This window comes from Pogonomyrmex barbatus, unplaced genomic scaffold (assembly GCF_055798465.1).
Source record: "Pogonomyrmex barbatus isolate J1 unplaced genomic scaffold, ASM5579846v1 scaffold3, whole genome shotgun sequence".
Taxonomy (NCBI): Eukaryota; Metazoa; Arthropoda; class Insecta; order Hymenoptera; family Formicidae; genus Pogonomyrmex; species Pogonomyrmex barbatus.
In genome coordinates this window covers 1860284-1879882 of record NW_028297127.1, presented here as the reverse complement: position 1 = coordinate 1879882, position 19599 = coordinate 1860284, and the positions used below count along the sequence as shown (strand labels likewise).

General features: G+C 40.2%; 1 protein-coding gene across 11 annotated transcripts in view; it reads right to left on the bottom strand.

Annotated features, from left to right (window-relative positions):
• The window catches only part of sei (potassium voltage-gated channel seizure), a 99655-nt gene that overhangs the window by 52067 nt on the left and 27989 nt on the right, over positions 1–19599 (bottom strand). For 8 of the 11 annotated variants that reach the window (XM_011637495.3, XM_011637496.3, XM_011637487.3 and 5 more), the window contains exons 3-4: positions 14366–14524; positions 10078–10228 (exon numbers count right to left, since the gene is read on the bottom strand). In XM_011637495.3, the coding sequence (XP_011635797.2) occupies positions 10078–10228; positions 14366–14524 (310 nt within the window). The remainder of the gene's footprint in view (positions 1–10077; positions 10229–14365; positions 14525–19599) is intronic. The other 3 variants (XM_089079602.1, XM_089079603.1, XM_089079604.1) reach the window with 1 other exon arrangement.

Here is a 19599-nt window from a genome sequence, read left to right as displayed (position 1 = left end):
GGAAAATCAGTCGCCGGCTTCCCAGAGATGAAATTATTAGCGGCAAGTAGAATTTCATGGGCCATGAAAACCAGTTGGTTACCGCTGGTAAGATCGATGAATCTTGCACCGATATTTATCGCGGGTATTTCGCGTTCCGCGTGTCGCAAGGGGCTGAACTTTATCGCCGGATGCGATCAGCCGACTCGCGCGCGCGGTGGATTTATCGACGTTTACAGCATCGAGGTAACCCTGACATCGATTCCCGGCGGGCGTGTTGACAGAGTGATTTCGTAATACAAATATATGCACGTAATGGTGCCGTTTCTTTCCTCGAATTAAAAAAACAAAAGATCGTTCAACTATCAAGTTCCGCTACCAAGTCGGTCTTTGTCAGAGATGCGAAAATTATCATTATTGTTATAAAAACTTCTCGGTATTACGTATAGCTTCAGAATGCGGAAGTATGTGTGCCTTTCCCAAAAATTTCCCATTTTTTTTTTTTTTTTAGTTCTGTTTCTCGAACTCGGTGTCTCTCTATCGCTCTTTAAGAGCGAACCAACAGATACGATTTAGATTGAAATTAATCGCGGAGGCCACATTTTCGTAATTCAATACACGCGGCGGCCAGATGAAAAACCCATTTGCGCAATTTTCTCGGGTAGAAAAATATCAGAATGTATTTATTCATTCGCATGTCAATAATTTCCGCAACGATGTGTGTGTGTGTGTGTGTGTGTGTGTGTGTGTGTGTGTGTGTGTGTGTGTTGTTGGCACGCCGCTGACATTTTCAGCGGAAACGGCGCGTCTGCAATGACGATAATTTGTTTTTGAACGAGATAACCGCGCAATTACGGAAGCTCGATACTTCCTCTACATACCCGCCTGGAACCGCATCGACACATTATTCCAAATTATTGACCTTTCTAGCACTTTGTGACGAAAACGCAAATAGACCGTCGTACCAACATATTTTTTCTAATTAAACTTTCAAGCAGATTGCTCGCTCGAAGGTACTCTCTCACGTCACCATTTTGCGCGCAAAAGAAGAATGACTTATCGTTGTAAAAAAAAAAAAAAAAATTAATTTTTTTTATCGAAGCAACAAGCAAAGTGTATTGCGAAAGGGCTTTTATGTCGACCTCGTTATGATTTCCTTATTTATATAAAAATTCTGATTAGATTGCGGTGCGTGAGTATATTGCGTTACAAATCTATCAATTATATAGTTTCTCCACGCCCTCTCGCCACCCTCGTACTCATGCACGCTATCGCTGGGTGTGTATGAGAAATTAGAGCGGAAAATTATATTCGCATGTCCATTGTTCAAATCAGATTCACGATAGTATAATCGCCCGTTATTATTATTATTTAAAAATACATTCCAAGCGCGACGTTCGGCAATTGCGCGCGTACGCCGCTGTTAATCGAATTTTCTCAATCGCAATAAAAGAGAAATTCGCCTTCCGAGCCTCTTTCAGGGGTTTAACCTACATATCATTATGTTATCGTGCCGCTCGATCGAGCACGTCGGTTTTTCCACGAATAGAACTCTCGTCATGATTTTGTTTCACCATGATTAATTACAGTTGTTTAGCTTTTTCGTGTAATTGTCTCGCGATACTCGCGGCCATTATATATTGCGAATAAGTGTGGCCTTAAAAGTCATCTTTTTTACGAATCCTTACGTTAATTAACTTCTAAGCGAGCTCGTTTCATCCATGTAATCAACAAACGCGTGTTCTCACGCGAAGGTCTCTGAAAGCGTGCATAACATCATATTTCGTCGTGGAATTAGTATATTTCGTTCGACGAAAAATCGCTCGGCGACCTCTAATTTGAAGAAATCCTCGCGATAAATATATATCTATAAATATATATATATATATATATCTGAAATCTCAACTTATCATGCAATTTCCTTTTTCGCGAATTCAGCTCCGCAATGCATCGTTATTTCATTCTAATTATCTTAGATTTGCGAGGAATGTGCTTATTTCGCGCAGCACACAAGCCCGGCCGCGACATAATAAGTGTAATTTAAATGCAAAATGTAAAAATAATACGATAAGAATAATAAATATTAATTAATTAGAATAACTGCCACTTCTCGTGGAGAAGAATTCCAAATGAACGTTACGTAATTGTTCAATTAATTTCAGAACGACAAATGACCGGGATTACAAACAGAGACTTCCGCATAATGTAACAGTACATTACGCGCATTACTAGACGGAAAATTTAGGGGCGGTATTTCCTGTGCTGAGAAACAGAAATGTGTAATGGAACAATACCCCTCGACTGACGAGCGCGCTAAGCTATTAAACACAGGTGACAAATCGTCATCACCCCTTGCGATTTTCTGGAGTCACGCTTGCCGACTCATTCTCGCATTGCCCGCCTCGTTTGTTTTTACGTTTTTTCCGCGGCGTTTTGGCGGAGTAAGGGTCATCGAGAAATATCCCATTGTCATCCGGCATTCGTGCCCGAAGATTTGCGCACGTCATGGCGGTTGCGTGCCAGCCGCGGTTCACCCTGAAATACGCCTCGTCGCCTTGAAATTCAGTGCTCGGGGAGTATTCGGTATTGCCCTCCTCCCCCCTCCCCTCTCCCCCCACCTCTCCCTTTCCGGTCTTCGCACGCATCCGCTATCTCGCCGGCGGCGAGACATACCTTACGGGCAAGTACATTTCTCACTGTCAACGTAATCCCGTGACTCTGTTTCAGGTACGCTACCAGCGAGATAACTTTTTCGAATTACCATAAGGAAATTGCACCAACTGGCGTGGTTGGCCGTTTCACGGTTTCGACGAATTAAAGAGAAGTGAATTTGCCGTATACACTCGTACACGTCGAAATTTAAATGTGAAATTCCCATGATGGCTCGCCGTCGACAAGGAGACATCAGGCATGTTGTGGTTATGCACCCCCGACCGGTCACCTTGACGTTGACCCTGCGACCCCGGAAACGACAAATCTAGAACTGTGCCGGACATTGCTCAATGTGTCCTGGATAGAATCGGGCTTAATGGCGGCCGTAAATCACTCATGGTGATCATGCGCGACGCCTCGGAAAACGGGCGGAAGTATAGCCTCATAATCATCGCGGAAGATAGCAAAGCTGATACATTTGTCAACGTCATCGTCGAGTCGAGGAGCTTTGTGAAACTCTCGCGGGCCTCGCAGGATATAACTCGAAAGTTCCGGACTTATTGCCCGAATGGCGAATCTTCGATCGGTCAATTTTCGGCCGGCGAATTCTCTCGGGTCCGCAGCTATCCGCTAATTTCTCGCCTGCCTACACCAGAAAATTACGAGGTGAATCTTCGGTGCGGGTCGCCAGTATCACCCCGAATCCCTTCCAACCGCAGCTTCCCGGGACAAAATGACGCCTGGGTTACAGAGTGAGAGGAGGATTACCCATGCTCGCTTTGTATCCAAATGAAGGCTGAAAGGATGAAGGCTGAAATTAGCTTAGCTCCTGCAAAGTTGGTATTATCAAATTGCGCTTTATATCTGTGCTTTGCGCAATGGAAAACTTTGTCGCTTTCAGCTTAATCGCATTCCGAGGAGAGGAATGTCTTCTCGATCAAATACGTATTTTCCCCTTTCCTGAAGGCACAAATTGCGGAATAATTTTCGTGCGCGCAAAGAGAGATAATAATATCACGATGTCGAAATCCAAATTTTGGACATGGAGAACCACGTTCGTTCGCGAATGATGAACGAACGGCGAGGAGCGCTTAGGGTTGTTGTCGAAGAATGCGCTCACGGATGCGCTTTTAATTACGAAACATCCGTTCGAACAACCCCATTTGAATCTCCGAGGTTATAAATAAATTGGAGAAATTTGTCGAACTAGCTCGTAGCAACTGCTACTCTCACATAACTACTCTCGTTTATTTTCCTCGTTATACCGTGGCGTTGCGTGCTAACGAGGATCGCTCTTAAAACGTGCATTGACCCACTGTGTTACTACTAGCCGCCACTTCCGGATCGGTATCATCCACCTGGGGAGAGGGGGGGGGTAGATACAGCGCAGATTTCTCTATGTCTATGCTCGACGTACTTCTTCACCACCGCTTCGCGGTCACGCACACTCTTTTGCGGGAGATAAGATCTCCCGGCCGCAAATGAACGTGTTCATTCATTCATTGCTTGGCTTCATTCATTAGGCATTCGAAAAATTTGCCCGATGAAGGTTACATAAAGGCAACAACGTGTGGGCTTTAATAAAAAAAAAAAAGGAAAAAGAGAAGAAAGAAAAAAGGAAACGGAAAAGCCAACTGCACACTTTTATTGCGCGCTTCTATTGCCGCGGATATCTTTTCAAGGCAAATCAATCGCTATCCTTGTTAAGTAATCGAAATTAAATTCAGCCTTAGCGTGCGATGAGAAAGTTATCTGTACTTTATCACGGATAATGAAAGCGACGCGCGCGAGCGGTAGACTCGGGCGAGCACACAAAGCTGCCATCGCCCGGGACGCAAAAAGCGAAAAGCCTGTTTCCATTCTTTTCTGCATAGCCTCTTACACACGCGTTGCGGTGCGCGGAGAAACGACTCTTCAAACTTTACGTCGCTCGCGTGCAAGGCGCGATTCGCCTTGAAATGCGCAGCGAGACCGAAGCGGGGTATTCCTCTTTGTCACCGTCACCGTCACCGGCTTAATGGAGCTTTCGGCTTATTCAGCAATGAAACGACGTCGCTTTATAACGCGGCAAGGAACAGAGTTTCCCACGTGCCGCAAGACGCGCACTCTCACCGCAAACTTTTCCGAAAGAGCGGAAAACTTCTTCAGCAACAATTCGCCATTTGGTTACCATTTTTCAGGCGGTTTCACACCACTGCCACGTATCTCCCTCTCTCCCGTTGCATCTGATGCAACGCCACCCTCTCAAACCATTTGAAAACGGTAAAAGTGTGTCGTGCGAATGCATCAACCCTCCCCCGATTGGATTTTCCGGGAATTTAAGATTCTTACCCGCCCGCATTTGCATTAGCGACGCCTTACTTCGATGACACGCAAAAACGCGAGATCTACTTGGCTCTTTTTTTTTTTTCACCGGTCACTTTTTACCGATTCATGATTCATAAGAGATTAGAAGGTAATTCAAACCGAACGATAATTTCGAGTGTATGTTTACCGTGTATGACGCGCCGTGTTTGCAAGGCGTCCGTTTTAATTTGCATTTAACGCTCGACTTTGCGTTTGTGTTAAAATGGAAATACGCAATGCCGCTTTACCGTCGTCCCGTCGGCATAAATAACTATTCACGCGCGCTCTTAATTTATTTCTTGTGATTCTACTGTATAAAGGAAAAAAAAAAAAAGGAAGAAAAAAAAATTGAATATGCATTCTGCCGCGCCGGTATTACGCAGTTCGATAGGAAATCGCGCGGTTTCAGTTTATTTCGCAGTCCGCTGTGTTCCGCTGCGAGATTGCGATCGCGTACAAGCTCGACAAGCACGTACGCTTTCCGCAGCATCTGTCTTCGTTGCGCATTGTGTCCGCGACTCGATTAGGATCGACTTTTCGATTGTAACACGTCGTCGCGTGCAACACTCGCCCGCGACGCGACGACGTGGCAGGTTTCACCTTGAAGACGGCATCGCCCTGCACCCTGCGCCCTGACGCGACCCTGTCTCCCCGTTCGTTTCTGTCTTGCCCCCCAAGGTCGCAGGCGCGATCGCATTTATTCCCTGTCGTTTTTCGTGCTTCCCGGTCCTCGACATGCTTTATACCGCGTCCGCGTCTAAGCCGCGTTGCGTGCCGTGCATGAGCTTGCAACCCTGAAGCCGAACTACCATTACCGCCCCTCAGCCCGACAGCCGCTACCCCGTCGTTCTTAAACATATGTACGATCCCCATGACAATGGAAGATGGAAAATCCCAAGGTCGAGACACCACGAAATCTAATAATTAAGGTTGGGAAAGTTACTTTTTAAAAGTGACTCCCTGACCGTTGCGAAGTCAAGAAAAATAACTAGTTGTCGCTATTAGTTACTGAGTTTCGAAAAATAATTCGTTATTATTATCGCTTAAAGAGACATTCGTTGTTTCTTCCGTTATTCTTTTTAATATTATATAAAATGAGATAAGATTAAATAAATCACAAAAAATTTAAAGAGGAAGATTGTAAAATACTCAAAATGCAAATAAAAAGATTGCGGTTTCAATAAATCCATATAAATACAGCCAAATTTATTTCTTACAATATACTTCTTTTCTATCCTCAATTTAACTCGAGATTAAAACGCATTTTTAAAGATCGATATTTATAAAGTCTGTTTTTATGTTAATGCGACTCCGCGATTGATTTATAACAAACTATTGTTAAGACGATTTTAAATATAATAACGGACTATGAATATCGATCAAAAACTGAATATACAAAAATTATATCATAAAAAAATTCAAACTATAAAAAGTAACGATAAAAGTAACTTTTAAATTCATTGCTATTACTAAAAAATGAAAATACGTTATTATTACTGAAAAAAAGTAACGCCGTTACCAATCTGTTATTAAAAGAAAGTAACTCTAACGGCGTTATAAGAAATTACTTACTTCTCAACCTCGTTAAAAATATGACATATAAGGCATAACGAATTGGTATAAATTAATTTGTTGCAAACGGTACAACAAAGGTTGACAATTTCCGCGTTGTTAAATGAAAAATTCTATTTGCATGGCGAATTATTCATTCGAGTTTATTCCCACTCGTGTACTTGGCATGAATTCGATTTAACGAAATAACACTAATACAATATTCTAAACAGATTATAGTGGATGTTTCAACATCTTTTATTAAAACTCGTGGAAATTGCGGCGAGCCCGGAGTAAATTCTCTTTCTCTACCAAATCGCGCTCGCGGTTACTTATATTATTCATTAAAGGAACTAAGCAAAGCTCCTTTACCGATTCGTAGTGAAACGCGGTAGAAATTCAAGTTTCGACTTGTTTACATTGCACTTCTTCGCCTAGTTACATTTTGAGACGTAAATCACATTTGAGCACGAACAGCTTTAAAGGAAAATATGCCCTTCACTTCAGGTGTGTCTTTTATTGAAAGTCCTTTGGCGAAAACATATTTTTCCGTCTTTTTACTACGACATAAGCTGCGATATATACGAAACTTTAGCGAGCAATGTGGAAAATTTCGCAGTTATCATTGAAAGATAAATGGAGGGTGAAATTAAATTCCTCAGCCTTATCTAAGCAATACATATCGTGATATTTTTCCCATAATTGATGATCACGATACTGCCCTAGATTCTCTTTACGTTCTAAGAGTAGGTAATAATAAACTATATCAATATTTGGGGAAAAAAAATTATATTGCGTTCTTTCATTCTTTGTATTTCAATTTCTGTGTACTTATAAAAAGAGTAATATCGCGTTTAATCGAGGCAATATCAAGAAATATGGCAATATCAAAAAATACAAAAGAACGTCATGCGTTAAAAAAGCAATTCATATAGGGAATAGCGCCATTAGAATTTCCAAGGTTCCCTATTCTTCGGAATTGTGCGGTACGAACGCCATGGTCAAAACTATTCGCGGCGAGGAATATATATCGATCGATCGATCGGCCGCTCCTAGAAACATGGAAATAAGTTCGGAAAAGCGCGGAGTCATGCTTCGAGAATAAAAAGAATCCGCGAGGGTGGATTTGTTCTTCGAAATCTCGCTCGTCGTTCCCTAACGAGCGGCTTGTAAATCCGCGATGCGAAGTAAGATCGATACGAATATCGTCGCTCGAGAACTCTCGTAACTTTAAGGAGGGCCAATTCGAACAAGTAAAATCGATCTCTCGAACGATGACGAGGACGATCGACTGTTTACGTATTCTTCCGTCGCGTCGCGCAGGCGATCCTCGTTTCTGCAACACCCGGTTGTTTACTCGAGCGTGTTCGTGATCGTAGATAGATTTCGAAAGCGTCGGCTACCAGATACTGCGCACCGTGTGTTCGAGTGAACTCGAATCGAGAAATGCCACCGGGTGCGGTGCGATATCAATTCCGATCTTTCGACACGAGATATTTTTCCAGAGGATATGTGTCTCCCCCTTTTTTTTTTTTTTTTTTTTTTTTTTTTTTTTTTTTAACGAAACCTCCGTGAAACATGGCTTTGAAATGCGATCTGTTTCATCGTCCGTTTCATCGAATGCCACATTAAAAAATACGACGCTCATAATAACGTTCACATTAACTCGATATCTTGAAACAAATCTAATTAGTTTTGTGAATTTTTTTTTTCCCATTCGGGAACGGAAGCGACTCGGTGCAGCCGATTGACAGCTCGATGGTTGTTTGTCGATCTTGCCGTCAGTCTGACATTTCTCCACTTGACGTTTACTCAAGCGTTTACTCGAGAGAGCGCATTTCGACAAAATCCAGTCATAGGCAAAAGTCAATCTTGTGAAACGTAACTTGGATAATACGAATGCGTCCACGAATACGCACAACGTTCGATTTGACACCGTTCTTTCCGAACGGTTAAAATAAATTTCGACGATTCGTCGTTAAAAGGAGCTTTAGTAGGGAAAGAAGGAAGGGTTGAGAAAGCTGGAACATTCTGGTGGGTGGGGGAGGGTGATTCGATAATTGAATTCGTTTGAGGACACGAACGCTGGGAATATAAAGGAACGAAAACGGGCGAAGGAGAAGAGTCGGGCGGACTAGCGCTTGACGCCTCAATCTTGTTATGGTTCAGAACCGTGACTAAAGTTTTAAAGTAATTGGCACCGGGAATGTAGGTTAGTTGCTGTTCGTACTGTTAATGTCTTCTCGGCTACTTTGCACGGTAATCGATCGGGTAACGAGCAAAGCCGAAAAGGCCATCCGTTGGCTCACTGATTGCCCGACTCATCGTCGCGATACCACTGACGCATCGCAATACTGCGCAATATCGTTAGCGAGACGAGAGAGAGAGAGAGAGAGAGAGAGAGAAAAAAGAGAGAGGGAGAGAGAGACTGAGATCCGCTTCGTTACTCTGATTGCCGTGCAGTATTGCTTAATCAGATTTTGTATTCCTCGATGCTGTACGTTCTACGGCTAATTACCTTCTATACGTCGAAATGGGAGTAATCCCCTCGAGAAGGGTGTAATCACGCGTCTTGATTATCATTTTTTGTACTTATTAAATATGATTAATTATCGGTATCTTATTGAAGAAAACAATCGATTTCCAATCAGGGTTGGAAAGGATAATGCGCTCCTTGTAACGCCGTTACCGGTATAGTTACTTTTTTTTTAATAATTATAACTGTACTTATATTTTTTCAATAACAAATTTAACAATTACTTTTATTATTTTTATATTTTTTTATATTTTGAATTTGTTTGTGACATAATTTTTGTATATTCAATGTTCAGTCTTCGATCGATATTCATAGTCTATTGTTATATTTAAGTTTTAAAAATAGTTTATTATAAACGAAAACAGATTTTATAAATACCGTCTTTTAAAAATTTGAATTTCTCTGAAAACAGAAAAAAAAAAGAGTAAATTTAACTCTACTTATGAATTTAATGAAAATCACATTTGTTGAAAATTTTTATTTGATGAAAATCACAATTTTTTTTTATTCAAAAGCATATCTTTTTATTTGCATTTTGAATATTTTAAAATCTTAAATTATTTGCGAATCTAAGATAAAAAGCTTTATTGTTCTTATATTGACAGTTTAACAAAAACCATGAGAACAATTAATTTTTTATTTAATCCGTTCTCATTTTAATATTAAGAAAGTAATTGAAAAAAATAATAATTCCTTTTTAAATAACGAGTTATTTTCGAACAGAATCACTAACTAGAAAACGAATTACTTTTAAAAAATAACTTTCCCAACCCTGTTCCCAATTAATCAGCTAGATGTAAAAGAGACTAATTGTCATGAATTAAATTCTAATTTAAAGAAGAGCATCACTAGTATAATAAAGAAAAAAATTTGAAGCGCTTCATTTCACGGTAAATATTAAATAGCTCGATAATTTCATTTTTGTTATAAAAATAAAATGGAAATCACGTAGGTAAAAGGAGCAAAGTCTGCGCTACGAGCCGTGTAGTATAGAATTAATAAAAGTGACTCACCAGTTCTCAGAGGCGTCCTCGTCGAGGATGGTCCCGTCAGCAAGTCGGTGAGGCAAATTAGACACCGTGCGCGGTCGATTCCGGACCCTCGATGGACCAACGACGCCGGTCCTCGACAAGCCAGCCCGGAAGGACGCCCTTGCCCTGTCGACTGCTCGAGTCAACGTCATTGAGTCTCATTAGTACTGTTAGTAATTGATGTTAAAGCGCGACGGCGTGTAAAGAGCGCGGTGCTTTCGCATAAATTATCGCCGCAACAGCTGGCAATTACACTTCTACAAGGTTGACGTGCACCGTGACTGGACAACCGCTCAGTTTTTTTTTTTTTTTTATTATATCTATATTCCTGATGCTCGGATAATGTACGCAAAACGTTGAAACGGGATAAACGTGCAAGACATGTGGAACGCGAGCGTTGTAATACGCGGCATGAGACATGTGCTTAAACTCAATTAGGCAATCCGGTTAAGCTTCCACGTTAAAGTTCCTAATAAACCATTCGCGGTGCGAATATGTATTATTTAATATTAATTCATCTCACGGTATCCATTATCTCTTATTCTTCAACTCGACGCGACTGAAGTCTTTGTTCGCAATTTCCCTTTTCAACGAAATAGAATTGTAGATCGCACATTCATCTTATAATTTTTTTATATTAATAATTGGTGAGCTACTTAATACTTAACGTTGTTGATAATAACCAGCCATTTAATGGTCACCGTTAGATGTATTAATGACACGCGCGCCGTCGAAAGTTCACGATGGATTTAACTTGGTCGACTCTGCATTGTCGCGCTCGGCCCATCGAACTTGTCACTTGTCAAGTACTGGAAAATCCATTTGCCACGCCGCCCGGCAAGGATACTTCACAAAGATAAGTCAGTCAACGTCATACTTTTAATTCGCCGTTCGACATCGCGACGTCTGGCACACAGATGACAGAATGTGCAATCCCCATTTCTGCTCTACGCCGCTTGATTTCGCGCCAGCCATGGCCGTTGAACTTTCGTTAAAATATTATGCCTGTCATGAAATCTTCGCCGAACGCCGCCAGAAAATCCGTCAGTCTCTAACCGAAAAACGACGTGATCATATACATATCGCACTGAATTTTCATCAAGAAATGCTCGAAACGAAAAACGCGGATCGCTTCCACGCAGATTTTTCTCATGCGGATTTAAAAAGCTCCTCAAAGTCAATTTCAAAATTTCAGCCGTGTACATACGTCCCCTTCCTACGAGTGCCGTTAATATCCGTCGAATATTATTTGTCGAGAGAAAAGCGTATTTGAGCGCGCGAGAAAAAGGACGCAATTATCAGCGAAAAACTCGCGCGTTATTTGCTCGTTACATTTAATATCGATATGTAAATGCGCGCTATTAAAACGCCGCGCGGTAAAACGCGATGAAGAAACTCTCAATGTAATCATATTCGCACTTGGGCCGCAAGCTGGTCGACAAAATTACAGCCGCGATCGCTCATCATCAGCGCCAGCCGAGGAAAAAGTGAACGAAGCTAAAGAGAAGAGCTTGACAAAGAGCATCGGCGATCAGATAGGAAGGTCACACAATCTTCTCGAGTGTGTTCATTATGTGCACTATCGATTGTTGTAAAAAAAGGAAAGGATCGTTCTTCGCGCGAATGTCCGCTGGAATAATGTGCTATTAGGATGCGGATTGATTGGATCGTTTCCGCGTTGTTTTTCTTTACCGTGATATCGTGACCTGAGTCAAGCCGCGATAATAAGAGGAAAATGGATGTGGAGACAAATATGAAATCGCAAAATTGAAAAATGGCAAAAATCAAAGTAAATGATTCAAAATAAAGATGGCTTCGAAAATAGATAATTGCGGATGCGCAATTAATAACTTCGTGCAAGATTAAGTTCTACGGGAGTAACTTAATTATTTAGACAAGACACTAATAGAGTTCCGGGAATAATTATATTTGGTAATTATTTAATGATTATTAATTGCAATAATCGCAAACATTAGGTGACCGATTTATTTAGATGATGGATTACTCCATCAAATATCCGTTATTGATTGCATTTTGATGAGGCTAAGGCTGAAGCATAGCTTAAGCTCCTGGAGACACAATCTCAAACTCTACGAACTATCGATTGCGGATTATATCGGCTTTTCAAAATTCCTATGTATTCAATTATTGGTATCTTGAGTGAGTGAAGTGAAGATACTACTCGCGATTATATAATATAACGACAATTTGCATTTCACATCCGCCATTAATTAATGGATTAATTATCTGAGCTACCTATCACTTATCAAAAATATATTACAAATCAAAACATCAAAAATTTTGAACTCAATAAAATTTGTCAAATTTCTTTGAAAAAATGATGTTTCTCTTCAATTTTCAAAATTATATCATTGCAAATGCTTCACTTACCAAAAATATGTTACAAATAAAAAATTTTGTATCGAATCAAAATTTCTCGAATTTCTCTTAAAAAATGACGTTTCTCTTCAATTTTCAAAATTATATCATCGCAAGTGCTTCATTTACCAAAAAATATGTTACAATTCAAAAAATTTGTATTCAATAAAATTTTTCTAATTTCTCTAAAAATATATTTCTCTTAAAAAAAAAAAAAAAATAATGTTTCTCTTCGATTTTAAAAATTTTACATATATCATCGCAATTTGTTTGATGAACAAACTTTTCCTTTTCGATTGGAAGGAAAGACGTGAATCTAAAGCCGAATAGAAATAAAGGGAGGAAACCAATCGCGTTCATTGATTTCTCTATGCGTGACACTTGCGAAAAAGGCATTTCCTCGAGCGCGCTCTTAACGCTACGCGACTTTCCACCACGATCGATTTCTGTTACAAGTCTCTAGCCATCAGCTGAGCTGCTTAGGGGGCGGATTATCAACCAGGAGGTAAGGTACCTATAGCTACCTATTCGAGGGCATAACATTTATTACCGGGTCAGGGTTAACCGTTAGGCGCGCACGTCCAGCGCTCTGCAGCGTCATTCTAAAAATAGTTTCGCGAGCACTCCAGATATAAAACACGACCACGTGTCCCGTTCTCCGTACGCATGTATATGTATATGTATATGCATATGCGTATAATATGCGTACGCATACGCATAAATGCATACGTTCTCCAAGCTCGTTTGGCGGAGCAACGAAAAGTTTATATGAAATCTGCGAATTACGTTAATAAATAAATCAACAATTTTCATATGAAATAAAGGAGAGATTTTGTAAATGAAAATCTCAGTACGATGGGATATTATGCAAAAAAAAAAAAAAAAAAAAAAAAAAAAAAAAAAAAAAAAAACGGCATTGAAAGCACAAGCTTTTTTATGTATTTTTTTTACCGTGACGACAAAAGCAAAGCTAATAACAGATATGTGTTGCGTTTGTATAAAAGTATTGCATGCGCGTTAATATAGATGGGATGATTGGATAAAGACAATCCACGTGGACTGTAAAAGGTTCGGAAATTTCCAGGCGAAAATAAAAAAAAAAGATAGAGAGAGAGAGAGAGAGAATAAAATGAAATATGCAATATATATATATATATATATCACGTGCAAGAATGACAATGACGCGATGTAACTGCGCACACGAAAGAACTGAACTCGCGTCCGAATTTCTGCAGGATTGTAACGCGGCTCATTATGCGGATACACCTGACCTGAATCTATGATCGTAATAATGATCGTCACAATGAGGAGTAGCCTACGTGTGCCACACCACGTCCCACTTGTGAACGAGGCGGCCCCGAATGTCAGCGGCGACGATGTCTTATAACGGACGGTGCAGCGGGAAATAATGATAGCCGCGTTTAAAAGCCGCAAGAAGTTATATGTGTGGGAAGCACGAAATGTCTTGGCAGGATATCGTGTGTAAACGTTAGGGCCGATTAGAGATGCCGGTTTGGTCTGGCTACACGAATAGGAAGAGCCGGGATTTTTCGCGTCTAATCGGTGACACGCACGTCGTCACGTCGCCATTGACGGAAAAGGTTTGATTTTTGTTTTTTCTTCTCTAACTTTCAGGATTTCCTCTTCTAGAGATTCTAGACGTTCTTTTGTTCTCTAATTTTTCAGATTTCCTCTTCCAGAGATTTGACGTTTCTCGAATATTTAGGACGCGACGGAATTTCGCGTCTAACGAAACGTCGGACGCCCTCTCTCGAATTTCTCAAAAGTCCAGATGTGTCGCAGACATTTTACGATGGATTCTCACTACTACATCCAAGCACGCACGTGCACCGAGATGAGACGAAATAGAACGAATAAAATTGGAACATACAGCGTGTCGCGAGCCTGTTGTTGGTCTGACTCGGCGGCGGAATCGCGGGCTGCGGCGGTGGCTGCGAGCTCAGATCCTCGAAGTTTATGATTTGCAGGCAAATGTCGTCCACCTCGCTCCTTATTAGCGCTATCACCTCGCTGCAGAGGAACTTGGTTCCTGAAATAGGAAATTAGCAAGTCAGATAGCCGTATCCGAGGCGCCGGTTGTCTGCACGTCCTTCGAGCTCTCATCATAAATGTACATATACGAACGAATACTCGAACCGATGCACTATGCAAACCTTAATTTACTTGTAAAATAATCCGCGAATATAAGAATCAGCTTAAATCTTACAAAGTGAAACATCACTCTAAAACGGTGAAGATCGAACAATTAGTCGATTGACTTGCATTCTAATAAGAGTCAAAAATTGATTCTATAGGAGTCCTATTCTGTGCTACAGGAGTGATTTTTAACTCTTATAGAATGGCAAATAACTTGAATAATTCAATTTTCACAAATTCAATTTTCACTCTATAAGATTTATCTCCATTTCCATTAATGTAGAGTACCTTTGGTCTCAATTTATCCTTCGATTTACCCTTTATCTTTTTCTAATTCATAAAATTACATAAAGATAGAAAGTGAATTTAATCGAGATCAAAATTCCAATCTACTTTAATAAAAATGAGAGTTAGAGGGTAAACATCAGCAAATTCTCAGTCTTGAAGATATAAAGATCCACAAAAGTATAAAATATAACGATCAAAGAAATAGTAGTATTTCTAATAAATAATAATTCGTATATAATATAATTTATTATATAAATATCTCAGCATAAATAAGCGTCTTATGTCATTTGAAAGCACTGGAGTGTATCGCATATGCAATCTGTACAACTCGACAACTCAAGTTACAATTCGATACGCTACGTCGAAATCATGGCGATGTCACTTTGATGCGTGTCAAGGACTTCTATCGTGGCGCAACTGTAAAATTCGAAAATATTGAGCAGTGAAACTCCAGAGTACAAACCGCCGGGGAAATTTCATACCGGGGCACGTACAAAGCGCCGCGACCTATTCGCGCAACTCTGTGACGCGATAAATATTCCAGATTGACGTTTACTGGATGTCTCTTAGACACCGATGCGCCAACTCTGCACCGGTGGCGGCGATATTTCATTTGCAAATGGACGCGCGAGGATGGGGAACAAAAGAGCCGATAGTAAAATTACGAAATTTCCTATGAAAGTCTCTGGATCGCGCCCAGATACTTGTTACCAGTTTGGCCAACGCTAATATCCTCGTAAAGCCTAGATTGTTGCTGCAGTGACATAAAAGTGTTAAGTTGCCCGATATAAGCCCGTCATAACAGCCTCGTTACATCATATCGCGCCAATGTGAATACAGCGCGGAGTCATATCGCGACCTGTTTATATTGCAAATAGCAGCTCGCGGCGTTCTCGCAGAAAAAAAAGGAGAAAAATATATCGTATATTTTATCTTTGACATTAGCCACGAGGAATATAAACACGCAATAGCGACTTCCTATGTGAGCGTCAGCCTGTTTTCCTGCTGCGTAATTAAATCAAAGAATTATCATCAAGGTTGAAATTTTATCATTTCCATTTTCCGTCGGCGTTTCCAGGCGAGGCAGGCTCACCTCGGTTAATTATAATATAAAAGTCAACGCAGCCTTGACAGGAGAATCGCGGAGAATCAAGCAGATAAGATGTCAGCTTTGGACCGCGAGAATTTCAGCTTCAGTTCAAGAGAAGTCGGCAGTTCTGCGCGCGAAAGAAAAATAATTTCATGCACAAAGCGTTAACGAGATTTACACGAAGTAACTCGTGAACTAATTAACGACGATGTTTACGTGTCGCAGGTCACCATGTATGTCGGGGCGCTTTGAAAAAAATTCCGAGAACGCAAAGAGAAGCATGTCCTCTATGAAAATGCGCTCGGCCAGAAATCGAGCCAAGATTGCCACCTGGATATTCCATAACGAACGTCATCTCCGCGCAGCATCAACATCTTTGATAAGATCCATATGTCCTATCGGATTACACAAGACGTCAGTTTGACTTTGCGGTACCACAATAGAACGTATATATTTCTCGTCATGATCAAACGATCGTTTCTCGCATCTCGATCGATGTCACGGTCAAGGCTGATGCGCCAACCTGTTTTTACTCCTTGCATAAGCGTTAAATTTTATCTTGCGCAATAAACAGAAAAATTTTAAAACTTTTGCGGAATTAATTAGGATAATATCTCGGAACGTCGTGCGATGTTTTTTAATAGAAACATAATTATTCTCTACAAAGACTTATTTTTTTTCTTAAATATACCTCTATAATCCGATTCGAATGTCTCCGTATCTAAATTAGCTTAGATGTTTCAGACAAGCACTCCATTTCCCCGCAAATTTTAGTCGTGCCGTTAATTTCACAGTTCGCATCTCGCGTATTGCTTAAAGCGGCCGATGTGTGTGTGGTTCTCCAGCAACGTTTAGCAACGATAGCACTGTCCTATCGATCCGCCACTTCTTTCTCGCTCTCGGTTTCTCTCTTTGTGTGTAATCACGCACGTCACAATTGGTCACACGGTTGGTTTTTTTTTTTTTTTTTCAAGTCCGCTTGAAAACGCAAGCGAATCGTTTCCGAACGTGCGTGACTCGTGGATCTCAAGCACAAAAAAGAAACACATGTCCGATATATTTTTTAGAGACGATTTTATCCTTGGAAAATATAAAATGCAATCACATAAACTTACAAATTAAATTTAAAAAATTGAAATAACTCGATCTTTTCTCTTCGATTTATATAATTCTTTCAAAAATTTTGTAAAAAGTGAAATTAAAAAAAATTTCTTTCCCTTCTGAAATATCCCGACCTAAATTTAATTTCAAACTTGGTATGTTTTATTATTTTCCTATCGTTATTTGCAGAAAAAAAAAAGATATATCAACAAAGATTACGTATATTTGATTAGAAGACGCGAGAGTCAATTAACAAAGGATTATAGCTGTCGGTTTGTAATATTGTTATTTTCGTTAACGTAGAAATAACAAAGATGTGCCATTCATCAGCCATTTTCAATATACTCTTTTACATCATTTCGTCCACAAACAATTCTAGAAAAGAAAAGAAAAAGTAGCTTTATCCTTATGCGAACAATCGGGAAATTCGGACGGTTCAATTTCCTTCTGAACACAAAAGCAGAACTACATTGGATTTACATCATTAAAGGAGAATTTTGCTAACATTCGTTGTATCTTAAGTTCAGTTTCAGTACTTTCTATTTCACGAAAATTTTTGTTGCCGAAAGCCACTTCTATTCCGGCATTATGTTTTTCTGATTTTAGAAAAATGGATCGGAATAGGAGCTGATGTGCTGGAAAGTGTGAAGTTTTTCAGCCGGATGACGCCGCCGAAAAGGTTAAACGATATCACTGGGAACAGCGTTTCCCACTTCGGCGCGTCTAGATAAGATCAGAGACGGATGTTCTATCTCCCTCCACACGGTTCCGGAATTTCCCGAATGGGCACCACGGCGGGCGGATTAAAGATCCAAAGGTGTTAACGGTGAAAAAAATAGAACAAAAAGAACGGCGTAAGCACGGCCGGAGATACTGCAGCAATTCATTTTACGAGGACGGTATTCTGAAAACACACGTCCGCTCGTAAAACCGGGCAGTAAAGGCGGCCGTTCCATTGCGGCCGCGCGTCTCGCACGCGGAGTAAATTTTTACAAAATGGAGTGCGCGAACTTTTCCATATGTGACACCCCGGCTGCTAATCCAGACCCTGAAATTTTAGAGCTCATCGAAAACTTCTCTGAAGCTAGAACGAACCTGCGAAACGACGAAGAACAGATTTGTCGATTTGACGATGTTTATTTCTTTGTAATAAATAGTATAAACAACGATTAATATAAATTAATATAAATAATTAAAATAATATAATATATAATAATATTATAATAATAATTATATATATATATATATATGTGTGTACATTATTATAAAATCAAAATATAAATAATTATAATATAATATAATTAAAATAATATAATTACAGAGATATATGTATATAATTATTCTGATAATTATGTTTAGATATATAAGATTGTGTATTACAATACTAATAAGATAGTAGATATTAGCATTCAAGAGATACAGTTGTGTATTCGTGTAAATATGTAAATATGAAATATGTATTATCAGTCACCCGCTATCGTAAATTTGGGAATAATATATGGCATGACATAATTCCCATGGCGATCGTAAAAGCCATCCGTAGCAAATTGCCATTGACGGATTAATGCGTGCGTCGGCATGACGTATCGTGTAGAAACATGAGAGAAAATTGCAGACAGATATATAATAATAGCCAATAAAATAGTGAGTAGAACACAAAGTTGCCTCGATCATACTAAATCCTTTTTATCTGTAAAGAAAATCATCTCGTACTTTTTCTTCTCGTGATAATAAAACCTTAAGAAGAAACGATAAATGAATTTTAAAAAGGAGAAAATGTGTTTTCATATTCTTGCGAATTTTATTACGAATATGACTACGAATGTGGTTATTTTTGGAACTTCAACAATTGGATTTTATTTGTTCAGAAATGGTGCGTGAAGTTTCGAAGGAAATTTCGAATTCTGAATGATCGACCCTTGAAAAAATACGCGCGTGAGGTGTGAGAAACAGCCGAAGGGAGGACAACGAAAGCCGAGGGAACAAAGACGAGCGGATGTAGTAGTGTGAATTTCCTCGGAATTTTCATCGAGATAATCCATGGAGAGAATGAAGAAAGGGAGTTTCTCGTTGTCGGATGAAAGTCCAGAGGCGCAATTTCTGAGACCATGTACTTCCCAGCCCCGTGATGATGAACTGATGAACATCGAAGAACACTAGCTTTGTTCCGCTCGAGTGATCGCGTCTCATCAAGTCCTCGTGGTGCAACTTTCAGGCCGACAAAAAGGAGAATCTACCGTGAAACCGCGAATGACGGCTAAGCGAGAGAATTTAGAGAGAAAAGCGCAGGGAGGGGACGATGCGCCATCGAGGGTGAACGCACCCACGACCTATTCGGTATCGTTGGTGAAAAAGGGGATGAGAGTGATATCGAACGGCGAAGAGATATAGGAGATTCGGGATTCTCGCGTTTCTCCCTCCGCGTCACCCCCTCCCTTTCTCGAAAATCCGTTAATCCATCTAATAAAACATCGGAGACTATCGGTCGG